General features: G+C 39.6%; 1 protein-coding gene across 1 annotated transcript; it reads right to left on the reverse strand.

Annotated features, from left to right (window-relative positions):
• Positions 1–192: 192 nt before the first annotated feature.
• LOC131246541 (uncharacterized) lies at positions 193–13,961 on the reverse strand. Its single transcript, XM_058246776.1, has 8 exons — positions 13,850–13,961; positions 13,488–13,731; positions 13,004–13,047; positions 12,754–12,914; positions 771–864; positions 543–632; positions 336–462; positions 193–260 (listed from the first exon to the last, which is right to left on the reverse strand). Exons 1-8 carry the CDS (start codon positions 13,943–13,945, stop codon positions 193–195), a joined length of 924 nt encoding a protein of 307 aa, XP_058102759.1. The 5' UTR covers positions 13,946–13,961.
• Between the last annotated feature and the right edge of the window lie 1,284 nt (positions 13,962–15,245).

Consider the following 15,245-nt stretch of genomic DNA (forward strand, 5'->3'; position numbering starts at 1 on the left):
GAAATCAATATGGTACTCGAGGACCTAGGAACACTCTGCTCCACAGCAACATTTTTGTGACCGAATGCAGAGAAAGCATTACATTTGTTCTCAGCAGAAGCAATCAGCTGAGTAGAGGCATATGCCTAAAGATTCATGTACTTAGTAGCAAGCAGATGTATTCATAGACTAATGGCTTGTAAGTGTAGCATCTTAATTACAAAGCATACTTACAGGGATTCCCAGAGCAACAGGATTAACTGGAGTATTGAAGGGTTCAGCTGCATCCGTTTTCATGATTTCCTTAATCACCTAGAGAACAAAAGGTCAAGTAGCACTCCCAAATAAGTTCATACCAGCTTCAGAGTTGAAGTCAAGTTCCCTTGGTGCCTCCTTGCACCACTCATCTATCATTGGGTTGAAGTCATATTGCGGTTCAGCCCATGCTATCCAGTCCACTATTGACTTTGCATTCTTCAAGTCCTGAGATAAGTTTTATGCCAAAATATGACTGCTAGCTTACTTCTCATCCAAATCATATTAATATTAAAAACGTGAGTTACCTCTAATATGACCTCCTTGATGCCCTCATGTTGGACTTTAACAACCACCTCCCGCTCATTGTTGAGAGTCGCACGGTGAACTTGCGCTATCTGCATTGCGAAATATTAATGCACAAGAAACTTATTATTCCAGCAACCACTTGCAGTAACTTCAAGAGAATAATTATCTCAATTACATGATGATAACAATACTCGTTGTCATTATCAACTTTAGTCTAAGAATCTTACAGATGCAGTGGCAAGAGGTTCTTCAGAAAAATCTACGAAAAGAGCATCCATGGGCTTCCCCAATTCTTTCTCTATGGTCTGGCAAACTGGGGAACTGGACATTTTATTGGACCTCCCAAATTATATTAGATTTTAAATGAATTGAAAATCGAAAAGCCAAAAGGCAAGAACCCACACTGGTTTTGTTTTGCAAATATCTAGGCCTGGAATTTTGAAAGTTCCAGAAGAGTCAATGGAACTAAACTTCAACCAAACTTCTAATAATATGTAAGGAACTTTAAACTAAGGGGGGGAAAAAAAATATCATCTAACAAGTAGTATGTCATTTAGGGTGTGTCTAGTATACCTAAAATTGCAAATGGACGGGATATCTCAATGGAATGAACCAGCATCCTCTCAGCTCTGAAATCGCAGATGCATGGGATTCTTGGGACTGCATTAACCAGAACCCAAGTTTTGCCACTGCCCAAGATCAATATCAGCACGTTCAAAAGCTTGAAGCTGTAAAGGGGCTAAAAATAGAGTGCCACATTTAAGATTATTCAATGAGTTCACATGTAAAAAGAGAGGTGGAGAGGACATGAATCTCACTTTGAACATAAATGGGTTTCTGTGATAGTCCAAGTGCAGACATATTTGCTCCCAAAATCTGCACTTCATCACGAGCATCTTCAAGGCAGCAAGATTTCTGTAGCATTGCTTGGTTTATCGAATTCAAAAATGATATAGGGGCTTCAATGACTCAAGAAAAAATTTCATATGCTCCACTAACAATGCACCACTAAAATAATTAGCTGGACTCATGTTATCAAGTAATTTGCAGAAGTAATTTATGTCTGAACTTTTCCGTCACTATAAGTCCAAAACAACTAAGCAAACTAAAATCATAAAATGAACATTCAAAACAGCTGGTAGTGCAGGAAATGAAAAGTGTAATGAAATGTCAATGCTTTGATACAAATAGACAAGAGAAGGATAAGATAATGAAAATTTTCACACTGAAATTTCATTAGAACCTCTCATTTGTGCAAAAATCATTGTAGAGCTTGGTATGGGGCACACCTTTTCAATTGTATCAACATTGAAGTCACTATGCCACTTCAGTTTTTTAAATACATATCCTTTGCTTTTTGCATGTTGAAAGCCCCCATTCGAAGAAAACTGTTGGTTTTTAGAGAGAAAAATAATTCTGTTGGAGCATAAAATTTGATTATAAGAAAAGAATCTTGCTCGCTTGCTTTCTCCAAAAACAAAAACAAAAACAAAAAATTGCAAGATGGAAAGCAAAATGCTCTATTGGTGGTAGAACTATTTTGGTAAGACATGTTTTATCAGGTACGACAGTCCATTCACCGTCTACAATTCAGTTCCATTATAGGTTATTTGGTGGATGTGCTTGCGAACTTTCCTTGGCAGGAAAAATATGTATATAAACAGCATTGTTGGAGTTGGAAGCATATGTCTTCTAAGATTTCAACGGGTCTTGGTATTCATCAACCTGTAGATGTTGCATGGTTTACAAGTTAGGAATTATTGGACACTGATGATAAATGAATATTTGTGGGAACAATTCTGGAGTGGGCAAATATGTGAAATCAGTCTTTCAGTGATCCAGAACTTTCATTTCATGGCTTCACATTGGATGGGTGATTGACCCAAAAATGTCCTCCATTGAAAATTCGAAATCCGTTCGACTCAAAGTCCAACAATGATGTATTTAGGATTTTCGGGACGCTCGACCAGTCGAGGGACAGGCTCGACTAATCGAAGGTTATGCAGATGGTACGCAGATTTCGCGCGGACTACGTAAATTTGAGGTGAATTCAAAGAGGTGAGGAAGTGGGGTTTCCTAAACTATAAATATGGGTCCATAGGATCTTTCTAAAGTATTTTAAGGCTTCCTAGAGGTATTTAAAGGGTTTCTAAAAGGGTTCTAGAGTCATCAAAGGGTGTAGCAAGGGTGAGATTCGAGGTTGTTCGAATCGGGTAAGTCCTCTCTCTTTGTAATATTTATTTTCATAGTGAAGATCTATTGTTTTGTGCCGTGGTTTTTTCCTGCAAGGGTTTTCCACGTTAAATCTTTGTGTTCTCTTGTATTTGCTTGGTGCTCTTGGATTGTTATCCTAAATCTAGATTTGTGTAATTCCGTAACACAAATCCCAACAAGTGGTATCAGAGAAATCGTTGAGGCACAAATCTGAATATGTAGGATTAGCAATAATGGGAAGTACTAGGTATGATATTGAGAAGTACTCAGGAAAAAATAATTTTGAGTTATGAAAGATCAAGATGATCAGTTCCTTAACCAAGCAAGGCAAGGATGGTGCTCTTGAGGCTAGAAAGTCTAATATGACTAATAATGAATGGAATACTCTTGATAAGAAGGCATTATCCTCAATCTGTTTATATCTCACGGATAAGGTTCTCTATAATATTTTGAAGAAGAAAACTGCGGCTAGTTTATGGGTGAAGTTAGAGGATATTTATGCGAAAAAATTCTCTGAAAATCACCTACACTTAAAGCGGTAGTGGTATAACTTTAAGATGGCAGAGGGTAGAGATTTGGAAGCTCACATCAGCAACTTTAATAAAATAGTTGGCAAATTGCTGGATATGGAGAAAGTTATCAAAGATGAGAAACAAGCATGTATGTTATTGAATTCTCTTCCGGCATCGTATGAGTCATTTAAGTACACAATGTGTACCATAAATAAAACCCTGAGTGTCGACGTTATTATCTCAACCATTCAAGGGAAGGCCATGAGAAAGCTAAACGGCGACATAGGGACATCTTCTGATACACTAATTACGAGAGGCAAGAATTCTGAGCGAGATACAGAATCTTCAAGACCTAGATCTAAATCCAAGGGCAAGGGCAAAGGAAAACTAAAGTGCTAAAACTGTGGGATGTTTGAACACATGAAGAAGGATTGTACCAATCCTAAAGTGAAAAAAGAAAATTCAGCGGCTTCTTCCAAGGAAGCCAATGTTGTCACATCTGATGAAGAGACAAGTGGTGGTGATGTATTATCTGTGTCCATGATTGGACACTTGCACGAAAATCATGAAGATGAGTGAATCCTCGACATAGGAGCATCATATCACATGACTCCTTATCGGAGTTGGCTGGCCAGTTACAGAGAATGCGATGGTGGACAGGTCTTTATGGGCAATGATAATGCCTGTAATGTTGTGTCTATTGGTACGGTGAGCATCAAGATGTTTGATGGGATGGAGCATACCCTGACTGATATGAGGCACATTCCTGATATGAAGAAAAGTCTGATTTCTCTCAGTGCACTCAAGACTATAGGGTGCAAGTTCACCGGCGTCAATAGTGTCCTTAAAGTAACAAAATGGGCACTTGTGGTTATGAGAGCGCAAAGGCACGAAAACCTTTATAGGTTGATCAGAAGCACTTAAAAGGGTTGAGCGGTAACGAATATTGAAGATTTCATGTTTACACGTATATAGCATGCTCGTCTGGGCCACATGAGCGATCGAGGCATGAAGGTACTATCTGATCATTGTTTGATTTCAGCTTTTAAAAATTTTGATTTAGATATATGAGAGCATTATATATATGATAAACAATCTATATTATCTTTTAAATCTGAAAAATATGTATGTAAAGAAGTGTTTGATTATATGCACTCTGACGTATGGGGCCCATCGTCAAAGGTTTCCGTCGGGAGTCGTCATGGTTTGTTTCATTCATTGATGATTACTGTAGGAAAGTTTGAGTTTACTTCATGAAATGTAAATCTGAAGTTTTCACCATATTCAAACAATGGAAGGTAATGGTGGAAAAATAGTCAATGTGAAAAATAAAGGTTTTAATGATTGATAATGGTGGAGAATTTACTTCTACTGAATTTAATGAATATTACAAGGATGAAGGGATCATTAGGCACACCATAATGTGTCACACGCCCAACAAAACAAAGGTGGTGAACGAATGAATTGTACTCACTTGGAGAGGGCTCGATGCATGTTAAGTAATGCTATTGGGCAAGGACTTATGAACCGAGGCCATTAACACGGCTTACTATTTGGTGAACTGGTCTCCTTCTACAATAATTGAATGTAAAATTTCAGAGGTAGTATGGAGTGGTCATAAGATCGATTACTCAGATTTACGTATATTTGGTTGTGAAGTTTACTCTCATATACTATCGGTTAAGAGAGATAAGCTAGACCATAGAGCCAAAAGTATATTTTTATTGGATATGACATTAGTGTGAAATGTTAAAGGTTATTTAACAAGGTCACATGCAAGGTCATCACTAGTTGTGACGTCGATTCGATGAAAGCTTCATATTTCACAAAAATGATCGGGAGGAACAAAAAGAACCCGAAGGTTAATCGTAGACGCCCGATTGACATAGATGATACTTAAGCAGAGACAGATGTGCGACAGAGGTACATGATTAGGTAGAGCAACCACCTATAAGAAGAAACCCACCTCATGATCGAAGGACCGGCAAGATATAAAGACGACTCTAATATTGCATATCTTTGTAAAACCCGTGTCCCAGTCCGTACCATTCCGCTGGCTTCTACAGTCCTTCCGGTCAAGTTTCGGCAACCTTCGCACCGTATTCGGCGTTTGCGCACGATCCTAAGCCAGGTCCCGTGCACCGACGTTGGCTCGATCCGAAACTTATGTCTTGGCGATCGCGTCATCGCCGCGGTTCCAATGCTGTGACTTACGCACCGAACCGATACCTAGGCAAGAAGATGTCGATTTGCGTTTATTCCGAAGAAATACCGCGCGTTGCGAATTTCGAGGGAATCTCTACAATTAGTCCCATCAATCAACCATTATTGTAAGCCTTACCTCAAAGTACTTCACCCATTCCCTCTTTTTCCAAAAGTCCACCATCTTTCCACCTCACCATTCCTCTTTTTCTCATTTTCAACCTCAACCATCCCTCTTCTCCACCAATTTCAAACTAAACCATACCCCTCATCACTCCTTTCTTACAACCATCACTCCACCCATCCCTCCACCCATTATTTCTATCTCTCCCTCTCATTCTCTAGCAACTTTTCCAAATTCCATGAGAAATTTCACACATCCAACACACTCTCTCAACTTCAAGTGTGGCCCACCCTCTCATCTCCAATCTCAACCATTCATCTTTCATCAACCTCCATTAAAAGTGAAGGTAAGGAGCTAAGGAGTCCAATGGAGAGCTAGGAGAAGAAAGATAAGGTGGGTGATTATCCATTATTTTAAATTTTAGGGCCCACTTGTTGGTGGGACCCATTTGGATGTATGTGATTTAATCAAGAGGGCCCATAGTGGCGGGGTTCCTCTATCTCACCGTGTATCTCTCTCTCTATCTCTCTCTCATTCTTTCTTTGTAATGGTGTGGATCCCACCGATATGTGTTACATCTCCCCCGTCCATCTACATCAGACGGTGTGGCCCATTCTATTATAGGTGATGATCCGCACCCTCCACTGTTGGGATGGGCCCAATGCATCTTTTATATGTATATATATATATATATATATGTATGATATATTTTATATAATATATGTATATAATATATAATATAATATGTACTTATATATATATACAATATAAGATAAATATTAAATGTATCTGTATATATATATTGGTGGGCCACATTCACGTGGGACCCACCACATTTTTTGTGAATATATACAAACCGTCCAGCGTCCCTGGATGCTGGACGTTGCAACAGTGGACTTTAACAAAAAAAAAAAGGAAAGGAGTGGTGGGCCTCTCATGCAGGCCCCACCTTAATGTTTCTATACAATCCAAACCGTCCATTCTCTTCCTCAGGTCACTTAAGGCGTTGAACCGAAAAATGAGATTGATTTGGTTTTCTGGCGGGCCGTGATATAAGAAACAGTATCCCTACCTTTGATTTGCTCCCTGATGCTCCTGTACGTCTGAAAAAGCTCAATATTGGACTCTATGGGTTGGTATCAAGCCACAGAGACCAATGGATGGAGTGGATCGTACTGAAGCGGGCCCCACCTAGGAAAAACCGTAGAAAAACCGATTTTCAAAAAAAAAAAAAAAGAAGAAGAAGCAAGCAGCAGCCGCTGCCGCGGTCGGGCTGGGCTCACGGCCCCAATTGTGGGCCCCACCATGATTCCTTTCGACCATCAGCACCGTGCATTTGATGGGTCCCCTCAGTCCACACGTCCACCCCGAAAATCAATCTTATACGGAACTCAGGTGGGCCATACCATTTAAAATCATGAGAAAACATGCCAAAACATATAAAATCACTTGGTGGGGCCTACGTGAGTTTTGGACGTTCCTGAAAATTGGTCTGGACCGTTAGTCCAGTGGGACACACATAATGGGTGGTCTGGATCAGTGGACCACATCACAGTGGGCCCCCAAATCATGACCCTATGAACATTTTTTTAATAAAATAAAATAAAATAAAATACAAAGGGGTTCCAGTGACCCTGTGACAGGTTGGATGGCAACAGACATCACTGTGGGCCCTACCCACCTATGGTCCACGTGAGTTGTTTGGATGGCAAACAAACATCGTAGTGGGTCCTACTCAAGGTCCACGTGACCTTAGGGATGGATTGGATTGCAAATAAATAAATAAATAAATAAATAAATAAATATTACAGTGGGTAATAAATATTACAGTGGGCCCTATCACATGACCTTATGAATGGATTGGATGGTAAGCAAATAAACATTTCAGTGGGCCATTTTGAAATATATATATATATATATATATGTATAAAATAAATAAATAATAAATATTACAGTGGGCCCTATCACATGACCTTAGGAATAGATTGGTCGATAAATAAATATTACAGTGGGCTCCACCCTGGTCCACATGACCCTATGAATAGTTGGTTGGAGAATAAACATTATAATGGGCCTTAAGTTGGGTGGAAAATAAACATCATATTGGGCCTTAGTATGGGTGGAAAATGAGCATTTTGGTGGGCCCCACTTATGTAAGTATTGTAAACCATACCCTCTATTAGTGTGGGCTCCATCATAATGTATGTGTTTCATCCCACTGTCCAACCGTTTTTGGAGATAATTTAAGGCCCATTATGGAGGCCCATCTTCATGCATTAGTGGTCCTTGTTGAGGCCCACCTTAATTTGTATTAGGTCCATCTTATGAGGCCCATTGAGGCCCACCTTGATATAGATATGGGGCTCATGCTATGTAGCCTATTTGATGTATTTGGGTCCTTGGGTCAAAGCCCAATTAGATGTACAAAAGGCCCATTACAATATGTGATTCATGGAAGGCCATTCCTTGGGAGCGATGTTGGTTTGACGTCCACATTGATAATGTTGGTTAAATGTCCGCATTATAGCTCTCCCTAAGGCCCACTGATAGGCCCAAACTTGTGGTAAGTAGGCCGTCTAGACCCATCTCCATTATACCTAGAACCCATCTCTTATTACATGTTTAGTATAGATGCATGATTCATGATCATTCGCACCATATGTATGCCTGATGTGAGGAGTGACCGATCATAGCATATACCTTTGGATAGACTATTTATGGGCTCCCTGATAGGTGGAGTTGCCTCATATAAGTGCATGGTATATACAGGACTGTTGCATGACTGATAATGTGACTCATGCACTTGCATTTGTGTGATTGCAGTTACTGTATGCCCTAGCGACATCAGGGCCATAGCCTCCATGGACACATCGTGGATGGCTGAGTTGGATACCGGAAATATTTGGTTCTAGCATACGGGCGCCATAGACGTCCCTGGGTGAAAATCCCTAAACCCGATGGTACCAGAGGATGACTCCAATATCGAGACCGAGTGGATATATGAGCGCACGAGGGCCGAATACCAGGAGGCCGCGTCTCCCACTGTGTCGTGGTCGGTTGGAAAGGGGTGTGGCCTTACTCGCCCGAGGGTAGGGGGCAATACTAGGCTGAGTTTGACCAGCTCACGAATGGGTCCGCTATCGACGTGCCGGATAGGTATTGGCAGACTATTGGTCAGGCGGATAGTGAGGTTTCTTACGCTCACTTGGACTGTGCGGCTAGGAGAGCGACAGTGCCATTTGGAGTGTATTGGACCCCGGTGATTATCCAGAATGAGAACTATACTGATACATGTTGAGGTTTGGTATGCTTGAGTTGCATCTTGCATCGCATGGCCGTGTTATGGCCGATAGCATTCATATCTTGCACCGCATAGCCTTGGTACGGCTGATTGCATTCATGTGCTCATCACCATGATTCCGCATCACTCTGACCTTGCATTTTGAGCACGTTTATATTGCGCACACACTTACACCACCCTCTAAGCTTTCTATAAGCTTATGCACGATTGATGCGTGCAGGTGACGCCAGGACGCAGTCGCAGCCATAGTCTGGCCATAGTTGGAGCGTGCAGTCGAGCTTCTGGAGTTTTGTTTCTTTTGTTGCATTGTATTTTCCCTTTCTACCGCATTGTACTCAAAAGTTTTTGATCATAGTGGATTTTGTGGTGGTGTTCTTGTGGTTATTGTTTGTGGGTTATGCTTTTGTTATGCTCATTATGAATCAGACTGATGATTTGAAACCCTCCTTGTAGTATCCCAGGATCGGAACCTGGTGAATGGGTATCGGGATCCGAGAACGGGGTTCTACGGAGGTCGGCGCCGGATTTCGCGATCGGGAATTTTGTGAGCCCGGTTTCGAGTTCGGGGCATGACATATGCCCTCATTACAAATGAGGGTGACTCATCTACTATTCAGAAGGCTCTTAGGAGCCTGATGTAGAAAAGTGAAAGGTGGCTATGGACAATGAGATGGATTCGTTACACAAAACCACACTTGAAAGCTAGTGGAGCTTCTAGTGAGCTGAAAAGTGATCGGATGCAAGTAGTTATTCAAAAGGAAACAGAATAGATACAAAGCTAGATTGGTAGTGAAGGGTTATATTTAGAGAGAAGGAGTTGACTTCACAGAGATATTCATGCGGGTGGTTAAGCGGTATCTATCAGATTCATGGTGGCACTAGTTGCCCAATACGATCTCGAGTGGAACAAATGGATGTTAAGACGCATTCTTGTACGGGAGTTGAAATGAACAGATTTACTTGAAGCAGCAAGAGGGCTACGAAGTTAAAGGGGCAGAGAAAAAAGTTTGCAGGTTAATGAGGTTGTTGTACGGCCTGAAACAGTAGTCTAGGCAGTGGTATAAAAAATTTGATTCTTTCATGTTGAGTTAGAAATTTACTCGGAGTGAATACGATCACGGTATCTATTACAAGACATCGAGTGATGATAGATTCATCATCCTAGTATTGTATGTTAATGATATGTTAATTGCCGGTCATTATATGTTTGAAATCAGCGTATTGAATACTTAGTTATCAAGGACATTTGAGATGAAAGATTTGAGGGCTGCAAAGAAGGTTCTTGGCATAGATATTTATAAAGACAGGAGAAGGAGTAAGCTTTAGTTATCATATGCAGAATACTTTGAAAAAGTGTTGATCAAGTATGAGATTGACTAGGCAAAGCCGGTAAGCGTTCCTCACATGGCTCACTTCATGCTTTCCTCAGAATAATGTACTAAATCAATTAAGGAAAAACAACTTATATCTTATGTGCCTTATTAAAGCACAGTTGGCAGATTTGATGTACACCATGGTCTATACGAGACTAGATATTTCATAGACTAGTGTTGTAAGTAGATACATGTCAAACCCGACAAGCAACATTGGAAAGCGGTGAAATGACTACTTTGATACATTCGAGGTATGAAAGACTACGTCTTAACTTTTGAGAAGACAGGGCAAAGTGGTAGGGTATGTGAATTCCGACTATACACGCAGTGTGGATTCCAGAAAGTCTACTTCAAGATACTCATTTATACTAGTAGGTGGAGCAATCGTTGGATGTCGAAGCTTTAGTCCGTGGTAGCTCTTTCCACGACCGAAGCGGAATATGACAATGACGAAAGCGTTTAAGGAAGATGTTTAGTTAAGAGGCATGATAAATCGGTTGGAACTTTATTAAGAGAACATGCCAGTTAACTATAATAGCGAGAGCGTTATCAATTTAGCTAAAAATTGTATTTATCACTCACGTACTAAACACAATGATGTTCGTCACCATTTTTTCGACGAGTGTTTAAGGAAGGAGGCATAAAACTAGAGAAGATTCACACCAGCATGAATCCGGCAGACATGTTCACCAGGTCGTTCCTATGAAAAAGTTCAAGTTCTGTGCAACTTCTCCGGGCTTGGCGATAATGTGAAAGGAGGACGAAGTGTGCATGAGAAGTATTGATTAAAGCTTTGATATGATGCAAAAATAAGAGAATATGTTAAAAAGCTACATAGTTGAAGATTGAAGACATGGTGGATATTGTTGTCCAAACAAATATCTCAATTTTGGTGTCCGAGGTGCTTGACCGGTCGGGGACTCGGCTCGACTAGTCGAAGGTCCCTGTTCAACTCGAAGTCTACCAACGATGTGTTTGGGATTTTCGGGAGAGGGACTGGCTTGACTAGTCGAAGGTCCCTTCGACTAGTCAAGCCCTCCTTTAACTAGTGGAGGGTTACGTAGATGGAGCGCAGATTCAGCATGTACTGCATAAATTTGATGCAATTTCTAGGGAGGTGCGTAAGTGGAGTTTTTTCATCTATAAATTTGAGTTTCTGGGGCCATTCTAAGGTATTATAAGGCTTCCTAAAGATATTCCAAGGGTTTCTAAAAGGGTTTTAGGGTTATCAAAGGGTATAGCAAGTGTGAGATTTAAGGTTGTTCGAATTGAGTAAGCCTTCTCTCTTTGTAATTTTTATTTTCATAGTGAAGATTTGTCGCTTTGTGTACTGATTTTTTCCCGCAAGGGTTTTCCATGTTAAATATTTGTGTTCTCTCGTGATTGCTTGGTGCTCTTAAATTGCTATCCTAGATCCGCTGGAGAGGGTAAATATATGAAATCAGTTCCAGTTTGTTTGGAAAACAAGGTGCAGACAACTAAGGGAGATGGGTTGGTGTTGCATGCTGATATGAATGCTGTTGTAATTAAGAAACTCCAAATGGATGGTAAGGAAGGGAGAGAAGATTGTTGGTTTGGAGAGGAGTCGTTTGTCAATTTTGTTTCGAACCAAACGTCTATGGAAAATTGGTCATCAAAAGGAATTATGTACAGCCCATATACAACTTATATATGCCATCATCCAAATAAGCAGACCTGTCTGACTTCTAGGCCAGTGCAAATACTTGGAAGTGCCTGCTAGGTGAGAGGAAATTTGCTCAAAAGAGAAACACTCAGGACTGAGCTACTATAGCTTTCATTAAGGCCAACACCATACATATGGGGCCAGTCTTTCAGTGATCCAGAACTTTCATTTCATGGCCTCACATTGGATGGGTGATTGACCCAAGAATGTCCTCTATTGAAAATTCCAATTCAACTAATCAGCGGGTTTTCCTCATTCCATATGTATTGTCAGCTAGTATTACTTACAAGCAGGACCCATCTGTAAGTGTTCTAGATCGCTTCTCTGGACTCACACATGTCCTACAAGAACACATTACCTGCGCGACCAATCTTTAAGTGTTCTAGATAGTTTCATGGATTGGTGATGGATCAAAAATCTCCCCCATAAAAGAATCCCAGCCATCCAACCGTCAGACTTCTTTTCCAATAGAAAACAAAATCAACAGTATTTAAGTAAAAAATGACCAACTTGACCCTTTTAGGTAATAGTTTCTGGCCCAAAACACAAGACACCCCACACCCAACATAGGCGTCTTTATGCCAATGTTAGTGGTTTTGGAATTTTGAGTATTCATGATGTTGAGGTAACTTTTTAAGCAAATACAGATTTACTCGTGATATGGCCTGTTCAACTAATATTTTTCCTGTTTTATAGTTTTGCTACACCAACGAGCTCATAGAAATTCGATTATTTAAGATAGTGAAAAGATTTAAGGTCTCCCAACTTATACTTTTCAATATGTTTGAATTCCTTCTTACCAGTCCAATAGTCCAGACATGGCCTTCCGACCAATCCAGCAGTATAGCATTTGCTGGGTCCCACAAGCCAAAAATGGATCATCCTCGACAATGAGAAACTGCTCGTCGAACTGACATGCCCTCTGCAACTTGAATTTCACATGAACATTTTTTTTATTGATCTAATGAATCACCGACATTAAAATTATATGATCAGATAATTAGGAAGCAAGAATGAAATTCCACATAATTGGGGGATTAGAATAAAAACGTACGGCTCAGCTGGGTCTGTGTTTCCACGTTCTCTGAATCTACCTGCATTAGTAAATTTTCAGAAGTTTAAACCCATATTTATTCATGATTAAATTGTAGAATTATTTCTAGCAGAAAGATTGTTCCATCCAAGCCCACCTGCTCAAGTGTGTTTATTTGCACCAACTATCATGAAATTTACACCATATTAGATTGCTTAATCATTAAATATCATGAGCTTTTGTTTGGTTTGCATTCTATAATCTATTATCTATACCTGTACCAATAATTTATCACACCAAATTTATCTAAATTTGTACCAGAATGATTTTTTTTTTTTTTTTTTTTTACGGGTTTATTATGGATTCCTAGCTGAGCCCAGGTGATGACTTCCAAGAGCTCTTCTAAGGTTCCATACCCACTTGAAATAGGAAAGGAAATAAGAAAACCTAAAGGCTTTAGGAATCTGATTAAATGGGTTATTGAGAGAAGAAGAATAGAACCTGGTAATGCGATGAAAGCGTTGGAATGGCGGGACATCTCTGCCTTCCTTTGATGCATGGTGCGTGTCCTGTCCTGCCTCTCTTGAGCTGGTCTTCGCTCCCACTCTGCAGTATTAGCCATCTCAGCTTCTATCCCTTTGACTTCAGGGATTTTATTAAGATTTTCATCAAGAAGATAGATGCCATCATTGATCAAGAAATTCAGAAAGTTCAAATACACTCCCTTCTCCTCTTCTCTTGCAATCTGAACCAATATGGAGAAAATAAATTCAATGCAGAACTAAGGATTCAGCAGTCTCCAATACTTGCATGCAAAAGCCTGAAAATTTTAAAAAGGGCTGCTATTAAGTAAATAATTTTACCTGCCTCCATGCATTGCAATGGCTAGACACATTCCATAGGTACTTCAGAAGTTCAGCAAAGTTATGGCAAATATTAAACTTGTCATAGAACTGCATGAGGTAAAATCAAATCAAGAAAAAATAAAAATAAATGACAACCATAACTGACGTTCAAGTTGTACAAAGAGCATTATAGTGTTTATACATGTTGAATTTCGATATAATCATAACAGCTTTTTTCAGGGCTGGCATGTTAGAGTTGGGAAACCAAATCCTTGGTTTCTTTACAATAAGGAGACCCAGATGCAAGACTAGCTTACACAAAAAATCTTGCCACAGTTCTAATGAGGTGATTACTGATTAAAAGAACACTTCAGTCACTGAACACGTATATCAAGAACACTGGTAGAGTCTACTTTCAGAGCAAGTTCCTAAAGAACCCAACATATTATACGATGCTACAGATCTAGCAACTTAAAACGAATTTTGTGGCATTATCATCAATATTAAAAAGTAGAGGAATGCAGGCACTTGATTTTAACAGGTTCTGTGATTCATTTAACAGGTACGGAAGCTATTGACTGTCCTTTTGAAATAAAAGGCATGTACATGGCTATGGATGGATTCGTCAAAATATTATGAAAATTATGAGAGAATGAAACTAACAGATGGTTCTCTTATTACTATTATTTTCAATGGTGAGAGACCAAATATATCAATAAAAAATGTAATAGCAACAGGGAACACAGACAACATTCCATATGCTAGAGTACATGTACATTGGCTTCTCATTCGGAAGCTCAGCAATTTGCAACAAACAGCACATACACTGCTCAAATTACAAGCAGGGAGCTGTCTAATTCACTTCCAATATAGACAATTTCCACTGGCATAATGGATCTGCATTAAAGCATAATCGACCCAAATTAGGCCCATAGTTTTGATGGAGGGATTATATTTCACAATGGCTATCTATTAATTTTCAGGCATTGACTAATGTGCATGATTTTGAAGCCTTTTGAATAACAATACCTCTGAGTATAAGAGCATCTATAAGCTTTTTATAGAACATGATTCCAGTAGGATTGACTTCCCTGGTTCTTCCACCTGAGATTGTTTAAGAAAATTAATAACATGTTCTAAAAAAATATAATACTAGTATGAAGTGAAAATTTTCTAACTCACGAGGTAATATTCTTGCCCAAGTAATCGAGAAACGGTAAGCATTTATACCAAGAGAATGCATAAAACTCTATGTCTTCCTACATCGAAAAAATACATCTCGAGTTTAATTGATGAGGTAATCCTCATATAGAAAAGGAAGGGAGATGTTTACCATGTAACGATGGTAATGGTCGTCTGTTGTATCTCCATTTCCTCCATCCACAATGTTTCTTGGATATGGTTGAAGGAAAAT

This window comes from Magnolia sinica, chromosome 1, assembly GCF_029962835.1.
Source record: "Magnolia sinica isolate HGM2019 chromosome 1, MsV1, whole genome shotgun sequence".
NCBI classification, from domain to species: domain Eukaryota; kingdom Viridiplantae; phylum Streptophyta; class Magnoliopsida; order Magnoliales; family Magnoliaceae; genus Magnolia; species Magnolia sinica.

Coding starts and splice junctions, on each gene's coding strand:
- LOC131246541 (XM_058246776.1), bottom strand. CDS start 13,945: ATGCAGTTCTATGACAAGTTTAATATTTGCCATAACTTTGCTGAACTT. Junction 633..770: donor AACCTCTTGCCACTGCATCT/GTAAGATTCTTA, acceptor TTCGCAATGCAG/ATAGCGCAAGTTCACCGTGC. Junction 261..335: donor TGACTTCAACTCTGAAGCTG/GTATGAACTTAT, acceptor AAACGGATGCAG/CTGAACCCTTCAATACTCCA.